Source organism: Motacilla alba, chromosome 8 (genome assembly GCF_015832195.1).
Source record: "Motacilla alba alba isolate MOTALB_02 chromosome 8, Motacilla_alba_V1.0_pri, whole genome shotgun sequence".
In the NCBI taxonomy this organism is placed as follows: Eukaryota; Metazoa; Chordata; class Aves; order Passeriformes; family Motacillidae; genus Motacilla; species Motacilla alba.
The window spans coordinates 21,314,923-21,332,367 of NC_052023.1; the positions used below are offsets into that span (position 1 = coordinate 21,314,923).

The 17,445-nt window shown below is 49.3% G+C and overlaps 1 protein-coding gene and 1 long non-coding RNA gene across 6 annotated transcripts in view; one reads left to right on the forward strand and one right to left on the reverse strand.

The window, feature by feature from the left end:
• NR5A2 (nuclear receptor subfamily 5 group A member 2) overlaps positions 1-12,193 on the reverse strand; it is an 88,424-nt gene extending 76,231 nt beyond the window's left edge. Inside the window, exons 1-2 of one of the 5 annotated variants that reach the window (XM_038143699.1) lie at positions 11,739-12,188; positions 2,055-2,192 (exon numbers count right to left, since the gene is read on the reverse strand). In XM_038143699.1, coding sequence (XP_037999627.1) covers positions 2,055-2,192; positions 11,739-11,802 — 202 coding nt within the window. In that variant the 5' untranslated portion in view covers positions 11,803-12,188. Of the gene's footprint in view, positions 1-2,054; positions 2,594-2,692; positions 2,797-2,877; positions 4,188-11,738 lie in introns of those variants that run through there. The other 4 variants (XM_038143700.1, XM_038143703.1, XM_038143701.1 and 1 more) reach the window with 4 other exon arrangements.
• The window catches only part of LOC119703637, a 122,408-nt gene continuing 112,550 nt past the window's right edge, over positions 7,588-17,445 (forward strand). Inside the window, exon 1 of the long non-coding RNA XR_005257677.1 lies at positions 7,588-11,027. This is a non-coding gene — a long non-coding RNA (uncharacterized LOC119703637). The remainder of the gene's footprint in view (positions 11,028-17,445) is intronic.

Sequence of the window (17,445 nt, forward strand, 5' to 3'; positions counted from 1 at the left end):
AAGCTTTTGAAAAGCAGAACGAAAAGATTCTCACTTGTATATTGAAAGTAATTATTTTCCGTTTAAGTTTTTTTTCAACATCAGCCCGCAAATTTTTAGCTAGACTAGAAATGTATCTCACAGACCCAGCGCTTTTGCACCGTGTGAAATCCAGGTTAGTTACTCGCAAAAACAGGTTAAAACGACATCCTCCGCGCCTCCCAAGCCCGTGGTCTCGGGATGACCGCCACCCCTGCGGGCCAGGGCAAGCGCTGCGTGCCGGCAGCCCCGGCTGTCGCAGCCAGCAGCTCCGCGGCCGCGGGGGACACGCTTTCTGGCTGTTCACGCGTCGGCAGAGAGACACGAGCCGGGCCCGCCGTGCTCGGGGGATGCGCTCAGGGTCTGCCCGGCCGGCGGACCCGGCGTCCCCCGCTCCCGGGCCCTGGCGTGAAACCTGCACGCCGGCGCCGCCTGAAGTTTCTGCCGCTCGGGAAGAAGGAGGGGAGAAGCCGGCGGTCAGAAGGGAACGAGGGGCTAAAATATGCGGAATGAATGCCCGGAGCGTGCCCACTCGAGCCGGGCTACCCTCACAAGGAGCTCAGTCGGCAGCTCCGGTTACTTCTAAGAAGAAACCCTGATGCTCCGTGCAGGGCCAGTTTCCTTCCCCTTCCCTGCCGCTAAGCCTCCGACCTGTTCGGCAAGCACTGTGGCAGCGAAGGACTCCTGAACACGGCGAGAGGCGCTGAGCATCGCCGCCGGACTGCTTAGGATGTCTCCTCTTTGTCTTTAACTCTGCGGCTGCCACAGTTCGGGGGCAGCGGGGCGATCAGACTCCGCCCGAAGCCCCCGGCCCGGCCGCCCGGCTTGCCAAGGCAAGGGGCTGCGCCGGGCGCTCGAGGGAGCTCCCGGAGAGAGCGGGAGCATTATCCCGCCGTCACGCTGCCGGCAAAACGTTTCCTGAGCCGCCTCGGCGCGGCCGGGGATCGCCTCCTGTCAGCGGCGTGGGGCGGACACGGGGCGGCCGCAGGCGGAGGAGGAGGAGGGCCCGGCCCTCCCCTCTGCTCCCGCGGTCGCGGCTCTAGGGTCCGGCGCTGGGACGAAGTTGCCCTTCCCGTAGGAAAAAGTGGAAAAGCAGGGGTTTTCCGAGCGCCGCGCCCTTGCGCGGAACATCCTCCACGGGACAGAAAAGGGGCGGTCGGGTCGCTCCCAGCACCTCCGAAACCCCCGGCCCAACCTGCCTCTACTTCCCAGTAGGCTCCCAAGAGGAGAGGGGACAGTTTCTAAAGAGCAGCCGGGACGGGACTTTCTGCCCCGGGAGAGTCGCGCGGGGCAGGGCGGCCATACCGGGCTGCCGGCTCCAAGGCAGGGAGCCGACCCTCGGCGGGGTCTGCGCCGCCTCCCTCCGCGCACCGCCCCGGCCCCGAACCAGGTCCCGCCACCCGACATAGACATTTCCAGCGCCATCCCAGCTCGGGCATCCCTCTGCCTTCCTGGGTACCCTGGTACCCCGCAAACCCGTCACGGGGTACCAAAAACTTCTCTCCTGCGAAGTTTCGCGGTACCGCCGCGACCACCTGCACGGCACCTGTGGGCGCCGCACCCGCGGGACAGAGGCCTCGGGTCCCGTTTCGGGACGGTGTGTGACACACGGGGTGCTCGCCAGAATTTCCACGCGTACCTCCACCTGCCATAAACTTCGAGGCAGTTTTGCGCGGAACGGGGATTAGACCGAGATCCCCTGGATCTGCCGCGGAGCCGGGCAGTGTCCAATAGGACGTCTGCACCCTGGGGTAGGCTCGCGCCTGCTAGATGCTTGGCAGTTTCTCGGCCCCCTTTGCACCTTCTGAGCAGGGCTTTGTCGTCGCCTCGGCCCTGGCACCCTGGCCCCCGGTACCCGCTCGAGCCACCCTGAAAGCTGGCCCGCGAAGGCAGGGGCTCGGTGGGGCGCGGAGCGGGCGGTGACGGGGCAGCTCGCAAGCAACTGCCGCAAACTTTTTTGGCAGGACGAAGGGGCTCTTTGCCGAGGGAAACCCGAGCGTGCGCGGAGGGGGAGCGCCCGGCGTCTCCCCCCTTACCTTGCATGTTTTCCGGCATCTGCCCCTGATCCCCATTCGACCGGGCGAGTCCCAGGGCCTCCGTTTCCACTTTGGGTAGCATGACAAGGCGGCTGCGGGCCGGGCTGGGGGCTCCGTGTCCGTCCGCGACACCAGCACCTGGACACGGCAGCACAGATTTAGCTGGAGCAAGGGGCGCTCGGCGGCTGCTGCCTCTTCCCCCTCTTCCTGTTTTTCCCTCCCTCTGCTCCACGCCAGCCCTTGCCCGGTTGCAGCGGGAGTACTGAGCGGCCCCGGCCGCCGGGAGGAGCCGCCGGGTGCCCGCGGCTAAGGGAGCCGCGGAGTGGTAGTCGAGCTGCAGGCGGCGGGGGCGGAGGAGAGAGAAGGAGGAGGAGGAGGAAGACCGGGGGTGCTGGGGAGGAAGGAGGAACCCCGGGAGCCCGCAGCAGCTCCGCCCGGGGCTCAGTACGGCGGCAGCCCGGCGCCCCGATCCATGCGGAGCGGCACAGTGCACAGGAGCACTCTGCCTCCGCTGGTGCTGCTGGACAGGGTTCCCACCCCCGTCCCCCTCCTCCCTTCCTCCTCCTCCTCCTCCTTCCCCTCCCCCTCCTCCTCCCCCTTTTCCCCCCGGTACGAGTGCGGAGGTGCCGAGTCGGGACCTCTAGCCCCGGACCCGCGGGGAGGCGCTCCGGGAGCCCGGGGGCTGCGGGGAGAGAGGACTCCGGCGGAGGGGGGCCCCCGACACCGCCGCTGCAGCCAATAAAGGCAGAGGCGGGATGAGCAACACCCCCAGCGCACACACACGCACAGAGCACACGCAGTGGCCCAGTGCAGTCACCCCTACCCGGTTCTTAAACGGTGCTGCGGTGTGAGAGTCTGGGCTGTTGCCTCCCCTCCCAGCCCCAGCGGAGCCCGACGGGCCACCAGCCTCGCCAAGCCGGGCTACGCCTGCACTGCCTTCAGCGGCCGTGCCTCTTTGCCGGTGGGCAGCCACGCTCAATCTCTCTTGGTGCCGGTGGGGCAATGCCTTCGTCCTGCCAGCGCCGGCTGCGGAGATCCCGGCCCTCGCCTTCCCTCTGGGCGGGCGGGGGTGGACAGCGGAAACCGCTGCCCTTGCGGACGCGTTGCCGCCGCGCAGCCCTGGAGTCTGAAACAAGCAAGCGGGAACCGCACTGGTGCTCGCTGTACTTAATTCAGGCTTTTTGGGTCTCCCTTCCCTAAGCGCCTTGCGAAATCGGTCCGTGCCAGTCTCATCCTTTGCACAGAAGCCAAAGCCCTGGCAGAGCCATCGCTTGAGCTCCCCTTCCCCGGCTCACAGTGCAGCAAGCGACACTATTTTCCAAGTTGTCCTAAAGAACTCGTTTCTCCCAAGTGTGTGCCTCCCGCGGCGCGGCGTTGCGGGGGCTCCGGGGGCAACTGGGTGCCGACCGCCCGGCGAGCCGGGCCGGAGGTCTGCCTGCCCTCGTTGGCCTTTCCTCTCCTCTCTCCGGGAGGGCCCGGGGCTTCCACGCCGTTCCTACTGCGCCACATAGGTTTGATGGTGTGGAATGAGCGATATTTGCACCTTGGAAAGCATCCGAGCCCCTCGTCCGAGCGCTCGGTTGCCCGTTCTCCTCTGACTCTTTGTATAAAGTGTTGGAGGAGCTGAAAATGTTTGGCGGTGAAAACTGCTTCCGATGGAAAATGAGGCGCGGAAGTTTCTCCATCGCGGAGTATGGCATTTCCCATCGGCTGGGAGAGCGATAGTGAAAACTGGCGGTTGTTGTAACTTACTCAGTAGCCCTGATGATCGCAGGGTGAACCCGCGCTGGGACAAGCGTTTCGCTTGCAGAGAGCGGACTCGGCTGTGCTCTTAACTTTTTTTTTGCAACCAGTAGCTGGGACACCTTTGCTAACTCAACGCAGATTCCTAGCCAATCCAACACCAGCACCACCGGAGTGGAACTCTTATTTTCCCTTCTCTGTGCAGCGTTTGATATTTGAGGGATGGATGCAACGCTCAGAGAGGCCCGGACCTCTCTTTTTCCTTCCACTGTCGCCTTTCGCCATTCGCCTTCGGGCGGGAACGCGAGCAGGCGAACGATACCAACACGTTATTTCCCAGGTTATAATTTCACCTTTGAACAGGTCATCTGCGAATAAATTTTAGGACTGCAATATGGCGAGATGCAGGACCGAGCAGTTCGATGGCTAAGACGGGTTGGCCGAAAACCATCTAGAGAGAATGACCCCGTTTCTAGGCAGAAGTAACTCTTGTTGAGACCCTGTCTCGACCCTTGGGAAGTTATTCCCAGGTGCATTAGTTACAAACATTCCCTCTGTCAGGCGCCACCGCGTAGCATCGCCTTGCGCTGGTCCCGGGCGGCTCAACACTGGCGGCGACAGCAGCACAGCGCCGATTCCGCTCCCTCCCTCGGGCGCCCGCCGCGAGGGCTGCGGGTCGGGGGCCTCCGCCCGCCCTCCGGCCTTCGGAGCCTGCGGCCGGGCCGCCTGGGCCCGACGGGCGGCCGGAGCGCTCCCGGGGCGGCTCGCAGAGGAGCGGCGCCTCCTCGCAGCCCTTCCCCGCAGGAGGAGTCCTCAGGACACAGCTCCAAGCGCATTGACAGCAGACCATCAGGACACCTGCCGATCTGGATCTTGCAGCCCGCTGGGCTGCATCAGGGACAACCGGTCCCCTCCCTCTCGCTCGCCGCCGGGTGGGTCATGACGCTTGGCGATTCCCCGACGGGGCGCTCCGTGCTGCCGCTGTCGCTACTGCTGCTCCGGGAAGGCAGCCGCGTTTTGGGGAAAAGCCGGGAAAGGGAACGCCGCATCCGGACAGGGCAGGCAAAACCCGAATGCTGCCGGGGTCAGGCGGGCGGCGGCCCCCGCGGGCACCGCGGCTAAGTGCCCCAGCGGCGGGTGGCCCGCGCACGGCTACGGCTCTGCCCGGACAATACTCCCCCGCAGGCGCGGCCCTAGCACCGGTCACCGGGCTCTTCCCTCCTACTCGGGGGACTAGTGTCATTCTGCCAGGGAATTGTTTGGAGGGAGTTCCAACTGTACATGGCAAAGTGACTCTGCGAGCTATCGCTATGGATGAAAATACTTTGGAGTGGTTATTACACATCCACATTTCTCCGAAGTAACAGTTTAGGGCAGTGCATATTATAAATGATACCTGGTCCCTTGTGGCTACATTTAATTTAACATGGAGTTCTAGCTCTCACGATTGCCTTGAGCAACCTTAATTACCCTTTCTTCTAATGTCTTCTCCATTCCTTACCAAGTTCTCCAAACTTTTTTTTTTATTTTTTAATGCGATTTCTCTCCTGAGTTTGCCTGCCTTGTTCTGACTTTGCCTGAAGGTCTTGATTGACGCGTGTAATTATAATTATAAAAGATGATGGCTCGGGGAGCTTCCAGCAGCCTTGATAAGTACAAGGAGCAAGACCTGGAATACTTTATACTTCCCTATTTAAATGTATGTACATTTACATTAAAAAAACCTCACTCTCTAATGTTAAATAATCTGAAGCTTTTCCACCTCTTTGTTTCCAAGGCAGAGGTTTCTGTGTGATGATATTTCAAGGCAAGCTCCGATTGCTTACAGCTTCCAAGAGGGCACAGAACCTGAGCAAATTTCAAAGTCTTTTTCTCTAAGCAGAAACATTTCCAGCTTGGAGTGGTCTTCTCGATGAGAAACAAATAGCATGCTCTCTTCGAGCTTTGTGTCGGGAGATGTCCCGGAGAAGGTTTAATTGACCTTCCCAGCAAAGTAGCGAAAGAGAGCATTTGTGGGGTGGGACGAGCGGGGGAGGGGGGGGAGGTAGATGTTCAAGAAAAACTTCTCAGAAACAAATGAAATAAATAAATAAGCAGAGGGCTTAAACTCTTCCGCTGGGAAGTCTAAATCCAAAACCGATGAAAAATACTTAAAGGGAAGTATTTAAGGAGGGAAATCCTCATCCTGTCTCCCTTTCTCTCCCGCTGAACATTCCCGTTCGCCGCCAGCGCAGATCCGCTCTGAGCCATCACTCAGTGGAAGCGGTGACTTGAGCCAGGCTCGGGGAGGGAGTCAGCGTCACGCATCCTGTCCTCAGCACAGGGACGCAGCCTCGGGCAGCCGGGCACAGGCTGTCACTGCCACGGGCACGCAGTGGCGCTGCCTCGAGGAGCGCCCCGGCGAAGGCAGCGTGCGGCAGTGCGGCCGGCACGGGATCCCTGTGCAGCTGGGAAAGTTCAGAACGCGATTTTGCTGCTTGACCTCACACACCTGTCACGCCCAGCTTTACGAGACTATTTACACCAGGAAAAGCATGGCCAATATAATTCTCCTCTCCTCTCCTCTCCTCTCCTCTCCTCTCCTCTCCTCTCCTCTCCTCTCCTCTCCTCTCCTCTCCTCTCCTCTCCTCTCCTCTCCTCTCCTCTCCTCTCCTCTCCTCAGCAGATCATCCCTACAGTAAAAAGAGCAGACTACCTCGAAATCTTCCAAACACGGTAGCCAACGGTCTCCTTTCATCATTTTGTCGAGGCGATATTGCATTCAGTTCCTAGGGATTCATTAAATGGAGATTGCTAGTGCCTCCAACTCAGGCTTTGGGAAACTGTCGCTTATAGGAAAAAAAACCAAACAAACCAAAACAACAACAAACAAACCAACAAACAACCCAGAAAAAAATCCCTAACTTGCAAAATCAACCCACTCCAAACACAAAAATACACTTCCCACTTCCCCCTAATTTTTCCTAATTTTTTTTTTTTTTTGGTTTGGTTTGGTTTTGATCCACTCTCAGCAAAACAGAGTGGATGCCTCAGACTGACATACTTTTGTAGTAAAATGCATGCCACAGAAGATCACGTCTGTGCCTGTTGCCTTTTTTTTTTATACAACTAATCATTCATTTTTGCTTTACAGAGACGTCGTTCCTCTCTGGTCCGGTATAGAGAGCCATTTCCAAACGGTCAATTATTGACCGAAAAGCTATTTTTCAAGCTCGGCCAAGCTCCTGCTGCCCGCCGGAATGCGCTGCTCTTATGAGCACCTGCCAGCAGCGTGATGCAGAATGACAGGAGACTTCGGAGAGAGGAGCGAGCAGGGCCAAGTGGGTGGTAAAGCATCGCTCTGATTGCCTTTCTTTTATTGGTAAGTGAGTCATCAGCGAGGTGTCGTAACACTTCACCGCATCCCGCCGACGTCTGCTCCGTCCCGCGCGGCTCGGGGCGCGGGGCCGGGCCGTGCCCCGGTGAGCATCGCCCGCTCGGGCGCGCTCCCTCCCGCTCCGCACGCGTGGGGGCACGGACGGCCGGGCACTTGTTGCCGCAAGGCAGCTTTCCGACCGACATTCTGCTGAACTAACTGGAAGGCGTGGAAGGGCTAAGGCATGCCCGGGCGCCCTTGGGGACGGGGTGAGCCGTGCCCAGGGCTGGCGGCACGGCTTCCCTGCATCGATCCCGTCATCAGCTGTGTTTCACTCAACATTTAAAGATACAGTTTTGCAAGCAGGGACTCTATTAGAAATTTCCCCCTCCCCTTCCCGCCCCGAAATTACATGAATTTTGTACGGAAAACGCCTTCTAGTTCCGCGCTGCCTGGACCTGTTGCCGCTAATGGTGCGACGGGGAAACGCGCTCGCTGATCGCTGCTGTCTGCCGCGGGGGCTGCGGCTTCCCCCGCAACCGGAGACGGGGAGGCGAATCCATCAGCGGGGCTCCCTTCCGCGCCCAGGAGCGCAGCCGCTGCCCCGCGGCAGCCGAGGGACTGCCCGGACCATCCCCACGCTCCCCTCCGTTGCCATTCCATCGCCCCTTCCCAGCACTGATCATTACTGTTCCGATGAGGCGATTTTGTTTCTGTCTGTGCTGCCCTTTTGGAGCCGAGTGTGGAAGCGCTAGTTAAAAAGCTAGAGCTTAGTCTGGGAATGGAACTCCAAATATATTTGTATATACCGCAAGGCTCCCGTCAGGGCTGAGCACCGGTCTCTGTATCATAAGAGATAATTGATTTCTATCCTGCACAGACAGGCTTAAAAATGAAATTTCTTTTGCTGAGGCAATTGACCTTGATCTGCTGGTGGAAAAAAGAGATGGTTTAGGTCTGCTTCTTCCCTCCCCCTCCCTCTAGGTTTCAAAGCTTGGAAAACTTTATTTAAAAATAATTTTTGTAGCTGATCTTTATAATGAAAAAAGTTTAAGCTCATACTTAGCTATCTGTCCCAAGATTTATCCACACATAATGTAAAATAATAACTGTGAGAAGATAAACTAGGCATAGTTTACACTGAGAAATCTTGATAAGGATTGTGTACATTTGCATGTCTGTTCGTTGCACATGTAATATGTGAGTAAACTCTAGACATTAATAATGATCTGTCATGAGGAGTTTTAATGGGTTTCCCCACATGACAGATGCACACAAATCCTCCTGCAGACACTTCTTCATTTTCACCCTATATATATAAGACAAGTTTGAGAGCTGACCTTTAAATTACCCTCACAGACAAGTAGCTTGAGGCATTTTGTCAGTAGTGGAGAGATCCCTCAGTAGACCACAGGCATCATCTTTGCCTCATGTATTGTGGTATTTAAAATCAGGCTAACAGAAAAAAAAATCAGATGTAAATGTAAATACTACCCCTTTTGAAGACAGCTCATTTGCAGTATAAGCAAATGAGGACAGGAAAAGTGGGAAGAAAATTGATAATAGAGGAGCAGCAAAAGTCCAGTGGCATGTCTTACAGTCCTCACACAGCTCAAACTGTTCACTTCTGTGAGTTTTACTTGCATAAATGCTGGCCAAAATCCTGATCCACACTTTTAAAGATAGTATATGCTGACTTTGTTAATCATATGAAAATGCTACTATTCCTATTACTACTAAACATAAAAACTAACTTTGCCAAACTCATGAGCCCTAATTTTAATACTATTAATTGCCTGAGTACATATAATAAAATGAAGATGGCAGTAAGTATTCTACAAGCTGAAAAATGTCACAGTTGGAAACTACAAGTAGATTATTTTTCCTCTTGTATAACCATTTAAAAAAAGTAAATGAAACAGTTATTTCTGTTAAATAGTCATAGCTAATGCTTATAAAAATTGCATAGTGTCCCTGATGATGCTAAGACAAGAGGCTGATTAGAGGAAAAATAAAACCAGTCAAGTATCTTTGTATTGCTTCAGAATCTGGTAGAAGAAAAAATCATGGCACTTCCATAAAAACCTTTTTAAGTCCATATGGTGTTTGTCATCTGGAAGATAGGATGAACTATTAAGATTTTGTGAATTCTGGTTGCCCCTTTGATCGTATGACTATAAACCTAAAAGCAGGTGTCAACAACCAGTAGTGCCCACTCACAGTCCAGTTCCAGGCTGGTTGTGTTTGCACTCTAAGGGAGAGGTCCACTGCTATTTATATCAGTGGAGTCTGATTTGCGTTCCTGGGAGCTGGAAGATGTCCTCCATGCTGGGAGGAAGCTGTGACGTGTCAGTGGTTTATAACAAAAATGAACTTATGGCCAGATGGGGGAATGCACAGAGTGCTCCCTGACAAGGGCAACTCAGCCTCTGTGGTGGGAAGCAGCAAGTGTCCCTGCCCTGAGGGGCTGGTAGGATGAGGGTGCAGAGGCTGTGAAACCTATGCACTCTGCCTTGGTTAGAAAGGGAAAAGTGAAGGAGAATGCCAGGAGGGATGAGACAAAGCAAAAGTCTAGGGATAGGATTTACTCTTGCAAGCATATGAACCTGCTGCTGATTGTACTTCTACCCTGGGCGGACAGCTTTTTCTCCTAAAGAATTACTCTCCAGTGCAAATAAGAACAGAATCTGGCTACTTCCTATTTGGTTCCCCGGCTCCAAGCAGAGGCCCTCAGATTGATGTGGGTTCCATATAACCCTTACAAGTACATGGTGATCAGTACACAAGGCTGAGTTAGGTGAGCTTTTCAGGGATGCTATCATTGGTTCTGGCTCAGCAGTGTCGTGGAAGGACAGAATCCTTCCCCTTGTACTCAGAGTACACAGAGGATTTTGGAAAGTTTCACAAGATTTAGACCTGCTTATTTCTGGGCCATGGTTTGTGGATCTGTCCTGGTATATTTGTGACGAAGCACATGTATAAGTGTTATGATGACAAGAGTCTCTGCTACTCCCTGTAGCAATCTGTTTTCTCATATTCGCATGGTTTTGGGAACTGAGACCTGCCAGTCTTCTGGAAACCACGAAAATGGCATTTAATTGGCCTAAATATCACAGTTGAGTGTCTTATTTTCCCTTTTCCTAGGGTTTTGTCCTTTCACCTTAAGAAACTATCTGAGTGACCACTCTTCAGATAAATGAGATGTATAATTATTTTACTATTCCTCTGGAAAGAGAGCCAGAAGGTCCCTCTGTGGCAACCAGAAAGAGGAAAAGTTAGAGAAAGGCCTGGAGGGGAAGCTGGACTTGCCACCTTTCCCATGGGTTTCTGGGGGCAGAGCTGTGCAGAGGAGTGCCCCACACCTGTAGGGAAGCACAGGGACTCTGAGGGGACATCAGGCTGAAGCACAGTTGGGTCCAAGGTGGGAGCCCTTCTCTGGGAGAAGCAGCAGCTCTACCCAGAAGATAAAGATCAGTTACGTTTGAGGCTATTTCCTGCAGCTGTTGCTGTGCCCTCCGTCCCCACATCCCAAAGCTTCCCTTGATGGCAAGGTGCCCACATCACACCCTGCATCAGGGTGAACTCCTCACCTGCCATGTGATGACGCACTTTGGGGCAAGAGGAGGAAAGCCTGCCCTGATTCTGCTTGTGGGCCAAAGATCCCTTCTTTCATCCCTGCCAGGAAATGCTGGGCTGAGGCTCAGCCTTGCAAAACCCTGGGCTGTGGAACCTGCAGCACTGCTAGGCTGGCTTGTGAAGCGCCTTCCACTCCATGAAGTTTTCCCCTGGTAAGCCTTCTGCAGCCCTGCTTGGCCCCAGTTTCAGCCTGGGCACAGCCTGGTGGGACAGGAGAAAGGAAAGACACCTCGCTCCAGGTGTGTGGTGAGAGACAGAATGGCCTGAGACAGGAAATGTGTGGAGAAGGGCAGGGAGGTGTTGGGTACATGCAACCACTGGGGCTCAGCCACAGCCACCACAGCCTGGGACAGCCTGGGACATCTGTCTGTGCAATGCCCCTTGTGCCTGCAAGCCAGAGCAACCTGTGCCTGATGGCTTTCTGACAGGGAGCGCGTGCTGTTTCCGTATGCTACTGAAAGTATTCACTTCTTTGCTGCTCTGAAGTCTTAGCTGACTTCTATTATCCAGCCCACTCCCACTGAATGACATATCTTAATTTTTAGCTGTAAGAAAGAACCTGCATCATGAAACTACAGTATTACGGAAAAGACAAAACCATTCCTGTGGTTTTCTTCAATATGAATTATCAGGCCAGAAGCAAATTAAATCTAATTTTTGCCAATGTTTCTACATGCACACGCACAATTTCACATAGCTAAAAATACTGTTAATTATCAAATGATATATATTAGATAATTGCACTATCTCTAGAGATAATTGTTACTCTGCGGATCATCATCTGTTTTCTTATATTTTTACATGGTATTGTAAAAGTCTCTCTAGACTAAGTATATGTGCAAATTAATCATAGGCTCACCCAATTGTAGTGATTTTTTTTCAGTTTGGATACCCATAAATCTAATATATTTACGCAGAATCTTCAAAACAGTTAGAAAACTGTTACTTACCAGCTGATGTAAATCCATGTTTTATAGATTCCTGTATGATGGCTGCATGAGAACCAGAAGACATTATTAGGTGTAAATATACCGTACCCTTGGGTACAAGGGGTACAGCATTGAGTACAGGAGAGGTGCAGCCTGTAAACTTTTCTGGCCTTGAGACCCAGGCTATGATAGCCTTCAGTGAAAGTCGGCGTGATGAACAACAACAAAAAAAAATATCCAAGAATTCAGAAAGTAACAAGCATGTCTTTGAGTGGACTCTGTACTTTTTCCAGCATTAGTGACCTGCTGTAAACCATGTATCCCATTTCATGATAGTCTCTAATCAGAAGAATTGCAACTTGTGATAGGTTTGGCACCATCACGTGATTTAGTACAGCTTGATAAGAGACCCTGTTATAAAGTGACAGCAAAAGAGATAAGAACTGTTGGCAGATAATGGCAGAGAAATGATTAACCTAGAGTGGAGAAGTGCTGTGAAGCCCAGAGAGGGGAAGGTTGTAAAGTTGTGGGGTCATAAGATCATACTGAGTGGATGAAAAGCCATACCAACATGAGTGTAATGTCTATAAACTCAGACTTGTGACCTGTCTTCTTGATGTCATCACCTCTTTGCACAGTGGACAGCAAGCATGGTTGTTTTGGCTTCTGTAAACACTCTTTGGATGGCAAAACAATCAAGCATTAATTCCTTAAGGGAGGCTTCTGAATGCACTGGGGATTCTACACTCTGACTAACAGCACCAGCAAATCTCTCCTGATAGTTTGTCACACAAAACCATTTTATTGCCCCAGTCCTCAGGCTGGAGAGTAGCTCCGTGTTGTAGCCATTTAGTTGAAAGCATATACTACTTTCTCACTAAAGAGCTTTACAACATGGTTAAACATTGATATCCCAGGATTATGATACGTAGAGTATTGCACTCACCTCTAAGGCTGTGAGGCACAAACCCTACCCAGCATGTCAAATGGCTGTCAAGTGTTTGGCTTTAAATAATTTTTACGAAAGTGGGCAGCTGTGCAGATGGCTGGGTGATGTTTCAGCTCAGCTGGGAGTGGGTCAGGTTCTGCTTTCACCCTGTCCAAAGGAGGGGCAGGGGCATGCCAGCTCCCAGCCTGAGCACAGTATGCCTTGCTCTGCAGTGCCACCGACAGCCTCTGCAGCTCCAGCCCAATAGATTAAGTCTGCATACTCTTTGTGAGATCAGACTCAAGCCTGAATAATCAGATGATATTTTATATTTAATTTCTCTTGAAAAATAGTGTGAAGCTGTTCCACTGTGGGCTAGATCTGAAGCCTCTTGAAGTCAGTGAGAGTTTTTTTCTCTTTTAACTTGCAGAGGGCTGTAAAGCAGCATGTGCCTTTTTATATACTTTGTCATGATGGTTAGATTTTGGTGATACAGTGGCAAACAGATTAGCTCCTGCATAAACTGAACTGCTTCTCTTGGCTAGGATAAGTGCTTGAGAAGTGGTCTGAAAACGGGGCTGGTGTGGCAAACCAAGCAGTGACTGGGCCTTACAGCCAGGAATCCTGAATTATCACTTGGTCTGTGCAGTACTGCCCTCCTGTAGAGGCCCTGTTAACTAGGCTGTAGAGGGAAAGTCTGATTTCCCAAATTCTTATCTTCATATTTGTCACTGGAAAATAACTTACAAATCTGCTTAAACAGCTACTGTATTTTTTAAGGGTCACTGATATTTTTTACCTGTTTAGATTGAGTGAAAGCTGGAAGCCAGCTTTTAAAAGAGATTTAATATAAACCTAAATAATTGGATTCTGTCTTTTTAAATTTATTTGGTTATCAAATAGATTTTCAATTCTATTCATAAAAAGTGGAAAGAAACATTTATTCCATCAGAAAAGGCATGTCTTTGGGGTCTGGGGATAAAATAAATGAGAAATGCTGCAAATGATACTGTGGTTAGAAACTTTCCATTGTATCATCAGAGACATTGCTGGAGCACTGTTGGCCCATCTTCAAGAGCCTCTATAAAGGAATCTGCCGTTTGTGGGGGAGAGAGATATTAAATCATAGGAAATATAGAGAAACTTCATGCTTTTGGCTTCAAACACTGTAATTCCTTTCCTTTTTTGCATCAGTATCAAATGTCAGGGTCACTGAAAAATGTTCTATTTTTCCCTTTCTGATACTTTGTCTCCACGGACAGAGGAATGTATGCCAGGTGCATAACCAGACAGACTTTCTTTGCCTTTCTTTATACCTAGTCCAGTAGGGGAAAAGAAACTCCTAGGGAAACTGCAGAACAGCCTACATCAGCCTGTGATCCAGCAGCTCGATGTGTTTAGCAGTGATCCATTTGGAGCCCAAGTGAAACGAATCCATAATGAGGCTTAGGAGTTGTGCTGCCACTGAAGTACCTGAGCTCATGGCTCATTACTTTGCTTGATCAGGAATTTGGAACTGTAACTTTTCGCGAGTAGAGTCCCTGCTAAGGCACCCACCAACCTCACCCAGGACAGCTTTTCCTGGCTGTGGCCGGAGCATTATAGACTCACCTTGTATTTTGTTTTTCTGGGAATACTCCCTTCTGCCTTTCTTTCCTTCTCCTATTTTCATCCTGAGAAGATGAGATGAGTTAATTTTCTTATTTCAAATATGCTTTTCTGTCTCAGATCTTTCAGGAAGATAATTAACTGATAAACTAGTTAGTTTAAACTAACTAGTTTAAACTAGTTAGTTTTAGTTTCTTTTTTGTTTAGCCAATTCTTGTGTGATGAAATTGTCCCTTGTTTGTCCCTCTGACAAATGTCCCTCAAAGAAACTGTTCCTGATTTCAAAAGCTTGGCAACAATCCCTCCTTTGACTCTTGCACATCAAATTATTTTGCAACCATTTACCACAAAAATGGAGTCAAAAGGAGTTTTTCCTCTAATGGACATTTCCATAGGTGGTATTTCATTTGGGCATGTAAGAATATTAAGAAAGAAGCCTAAAAAATGGACTGTCTGAAATTAAAAATGACCTTTTCAAAGAGCTTTAATCCCTGAATTGTAGATCTTGGTGTAAATTTAGTGAGCTCAGTCATGATTTTGTAATTTTCCTGTGACATTTTGGATATTGTTTATCTGAATTCAACATGTTCCTAGTCATTTTCCTATGCCATCTCAATGTATTGTTGTTTTTATTATCCATATAACTCAGAAAAGATATGTGCTCAGCACAGCACTCATCAAATGAGGGACATGATTCTCATTCTATTGAAAGTTCAGGGCAAACGTGGCATTGATCTTGGCATGATGCCCTCCAGGCATGAGCTCTCTGGTCCTGAGAGTAGTCCAGTTGGTTTCAGCTGGAGTTTTGCATAGGTGGGAAGAGATTTGCAAGCTCTGTTCTTTGATCTAGAAATCACTCTTTTAGAACTTTTCTCTATTTCAGTCATTCCAATGTTCCTCTGGATCTATCACAAACATTTAAAATTCTTTTGGATGCTTCAGTCTTTTTTCTCCACCTTCATGAGGTTTATTTCACATGTGCAAAACCAAGTCATTAAAATACAGTTTTATGCCTTTTCCTTAGTAGTTCTGTAAAAGAAACTGGGAGAATTTGATATATCTGATGATCTCTACCCTTTGGATTTTTCAGTAATTACAGTACTGAAATAGAAAGTTTATTTTTTTAAGGAATTTCCATCAGCTGATCCTTAATTCCTGTTTGGTCTTATGGTACAACTGCACTATTAAAATTTCTTGTTAGTTTTGTTTTTTTACTTGTATGTATTTTAGACATTATGTTTATCATCTCAGTAGAATGCAATTGCATTAAAATACATTTCAGTGTCTGCTACTCTTTTACTCAGGATTTTCAGCTTATTGGAAAGGAACTCTTGAGGGCAGAAGCTTCTGCATGGTACCTTCTTTGTGTGTGTCCAAATGTGAACTTTTTGCCTTGATTAGATTTATCAGAATATATTAGTCTCTCATGTTTCTGTTCTCTGTTTAGATGAATACAATTTAATATAAACCATATTTGGAGATGAATAATGACGTGTAGGAATTATAAAATTGCTTCCTGTGATTTTTCCTTACTAATTACAAAAAATATTTCAGCAAATATTTCTGATGATAAATAAATGTCTAGAGGAGGAGGTAAGTACAGCATTTCTAAACACTTTTTTTTTAGGTTAATTGAGCAATCAGGTAACCTCCAGGATTGCTTGAAAGGAAAACTCAGTTCTATGCAGATGGAAGCATACCGCTGTGGATCACAAAAGTTCTCTTTTAGCCTTAATTATAGGAATAGCATGAGCTTTGTTGGGACCCACATTTAGTGCTAACTCTCTGCACTGAAAGATAAAATTTTTTTCATGGCATGAGGAGTTTCATCTGCTGATCTATCTGTGTAAGTAGCTTCAATTTAAATTTCTTGTACACCTTTTTTTTTTTTTTTCCCCACTAATCTCTCTTATTGGTGTACAAAGAGAAAGTTATTAAATAGTTATGGACCTTTACAAAGCTTATCTAGGAGATATTTACTGGTAATGGGAGCAGAATGTTTGTGAGAAAAGAACAGATTTCAGTGAAACAGGCAGGGGGAAATTACTTGCACATACGTAGCAGTAACAGGTGTTGTGAACTCATCCATCATCTCACACAGCACTCAGGAACAGACAACAGTTTCTTAGAACACTATTAATAAAATATAAGGAATTTATTACTTTGAAATGAGGAGAGGAGAAAGAGGTGAGAGGGAGTCTTAAAGTGAATCTGAAGTGGAACTTAAAAACTTCAGAACTTGGTGTCTATATTATTATTATTTTTAAGATATATACTTAGGATGTAGGGATAACTGTTTCCACCCCTGTCCCCCCACCACAAAAACCTTCCATAATCTTAGTTGGAGGTGGGATGGAAATACTGAGTCTTACATCAGGAAACTAATTTGTGAAAAACCCTGAGTGCCCTGATGAGTTTCTGATTAATTTCTGCTCCTGAAGGAAGCTGCATGTGTGCTACACCACACAGACTGGCTTTGCTTGAGACCATGAAGTGCGTGCAAGCTGAATGCTACTGAAAGATCGCAGAGGAGAGCAGTTCAGTGGCATTTTATGTTTAAGCAGAGGGGGTCTCCTTGCTGAAACTCATTTATTGCACCAGGAACAGAAGGACGTCAGGAGGCTAATGAACTGCAGAGCCACATGTAACTCACTTGACAGGCCACATTCCAGCTGGAGGGAGGAGAAATCAAGGCTTGAGTGGCTGCTCAGATCTGATGTACAGGAGCACTCCCACTTCTTTCTGTCTTCCCAGTGAGCACGTGCAGAATTTGTTCCAATTTCCAAGCTGACTTTCATCAGGAAGGACACTGGGCAGGAGAGAAAAGTGGGGTAAAGGCCATTCAGAAATAAGAATTTCTGATCATTTTATTAATAACTGTGAGAAATGTAGCAACTGGCAGGAGAGATAAGTGGATTTTCCTAAGCTCTGTTATAGGCAGGTAAATATTGTTCTGGTTTATGGCACTAATAATTAAACAGAACACTAGTCTGTCTCTTGGCAATTTGAAACTTAACGGGGTTGGTTTCTGGAGACATGTGTTGAAATCTGAACAAAATTACTTTACATGTAAACTTCATAATAGAAAGCTGTATACATTTTGTCCAGTGGATATATTTCAGGAGCATATATAGCACTGAAATAACACATTATTTTCATTGTCTTCTAAGTCATCTAGGCATAATTTTTGGT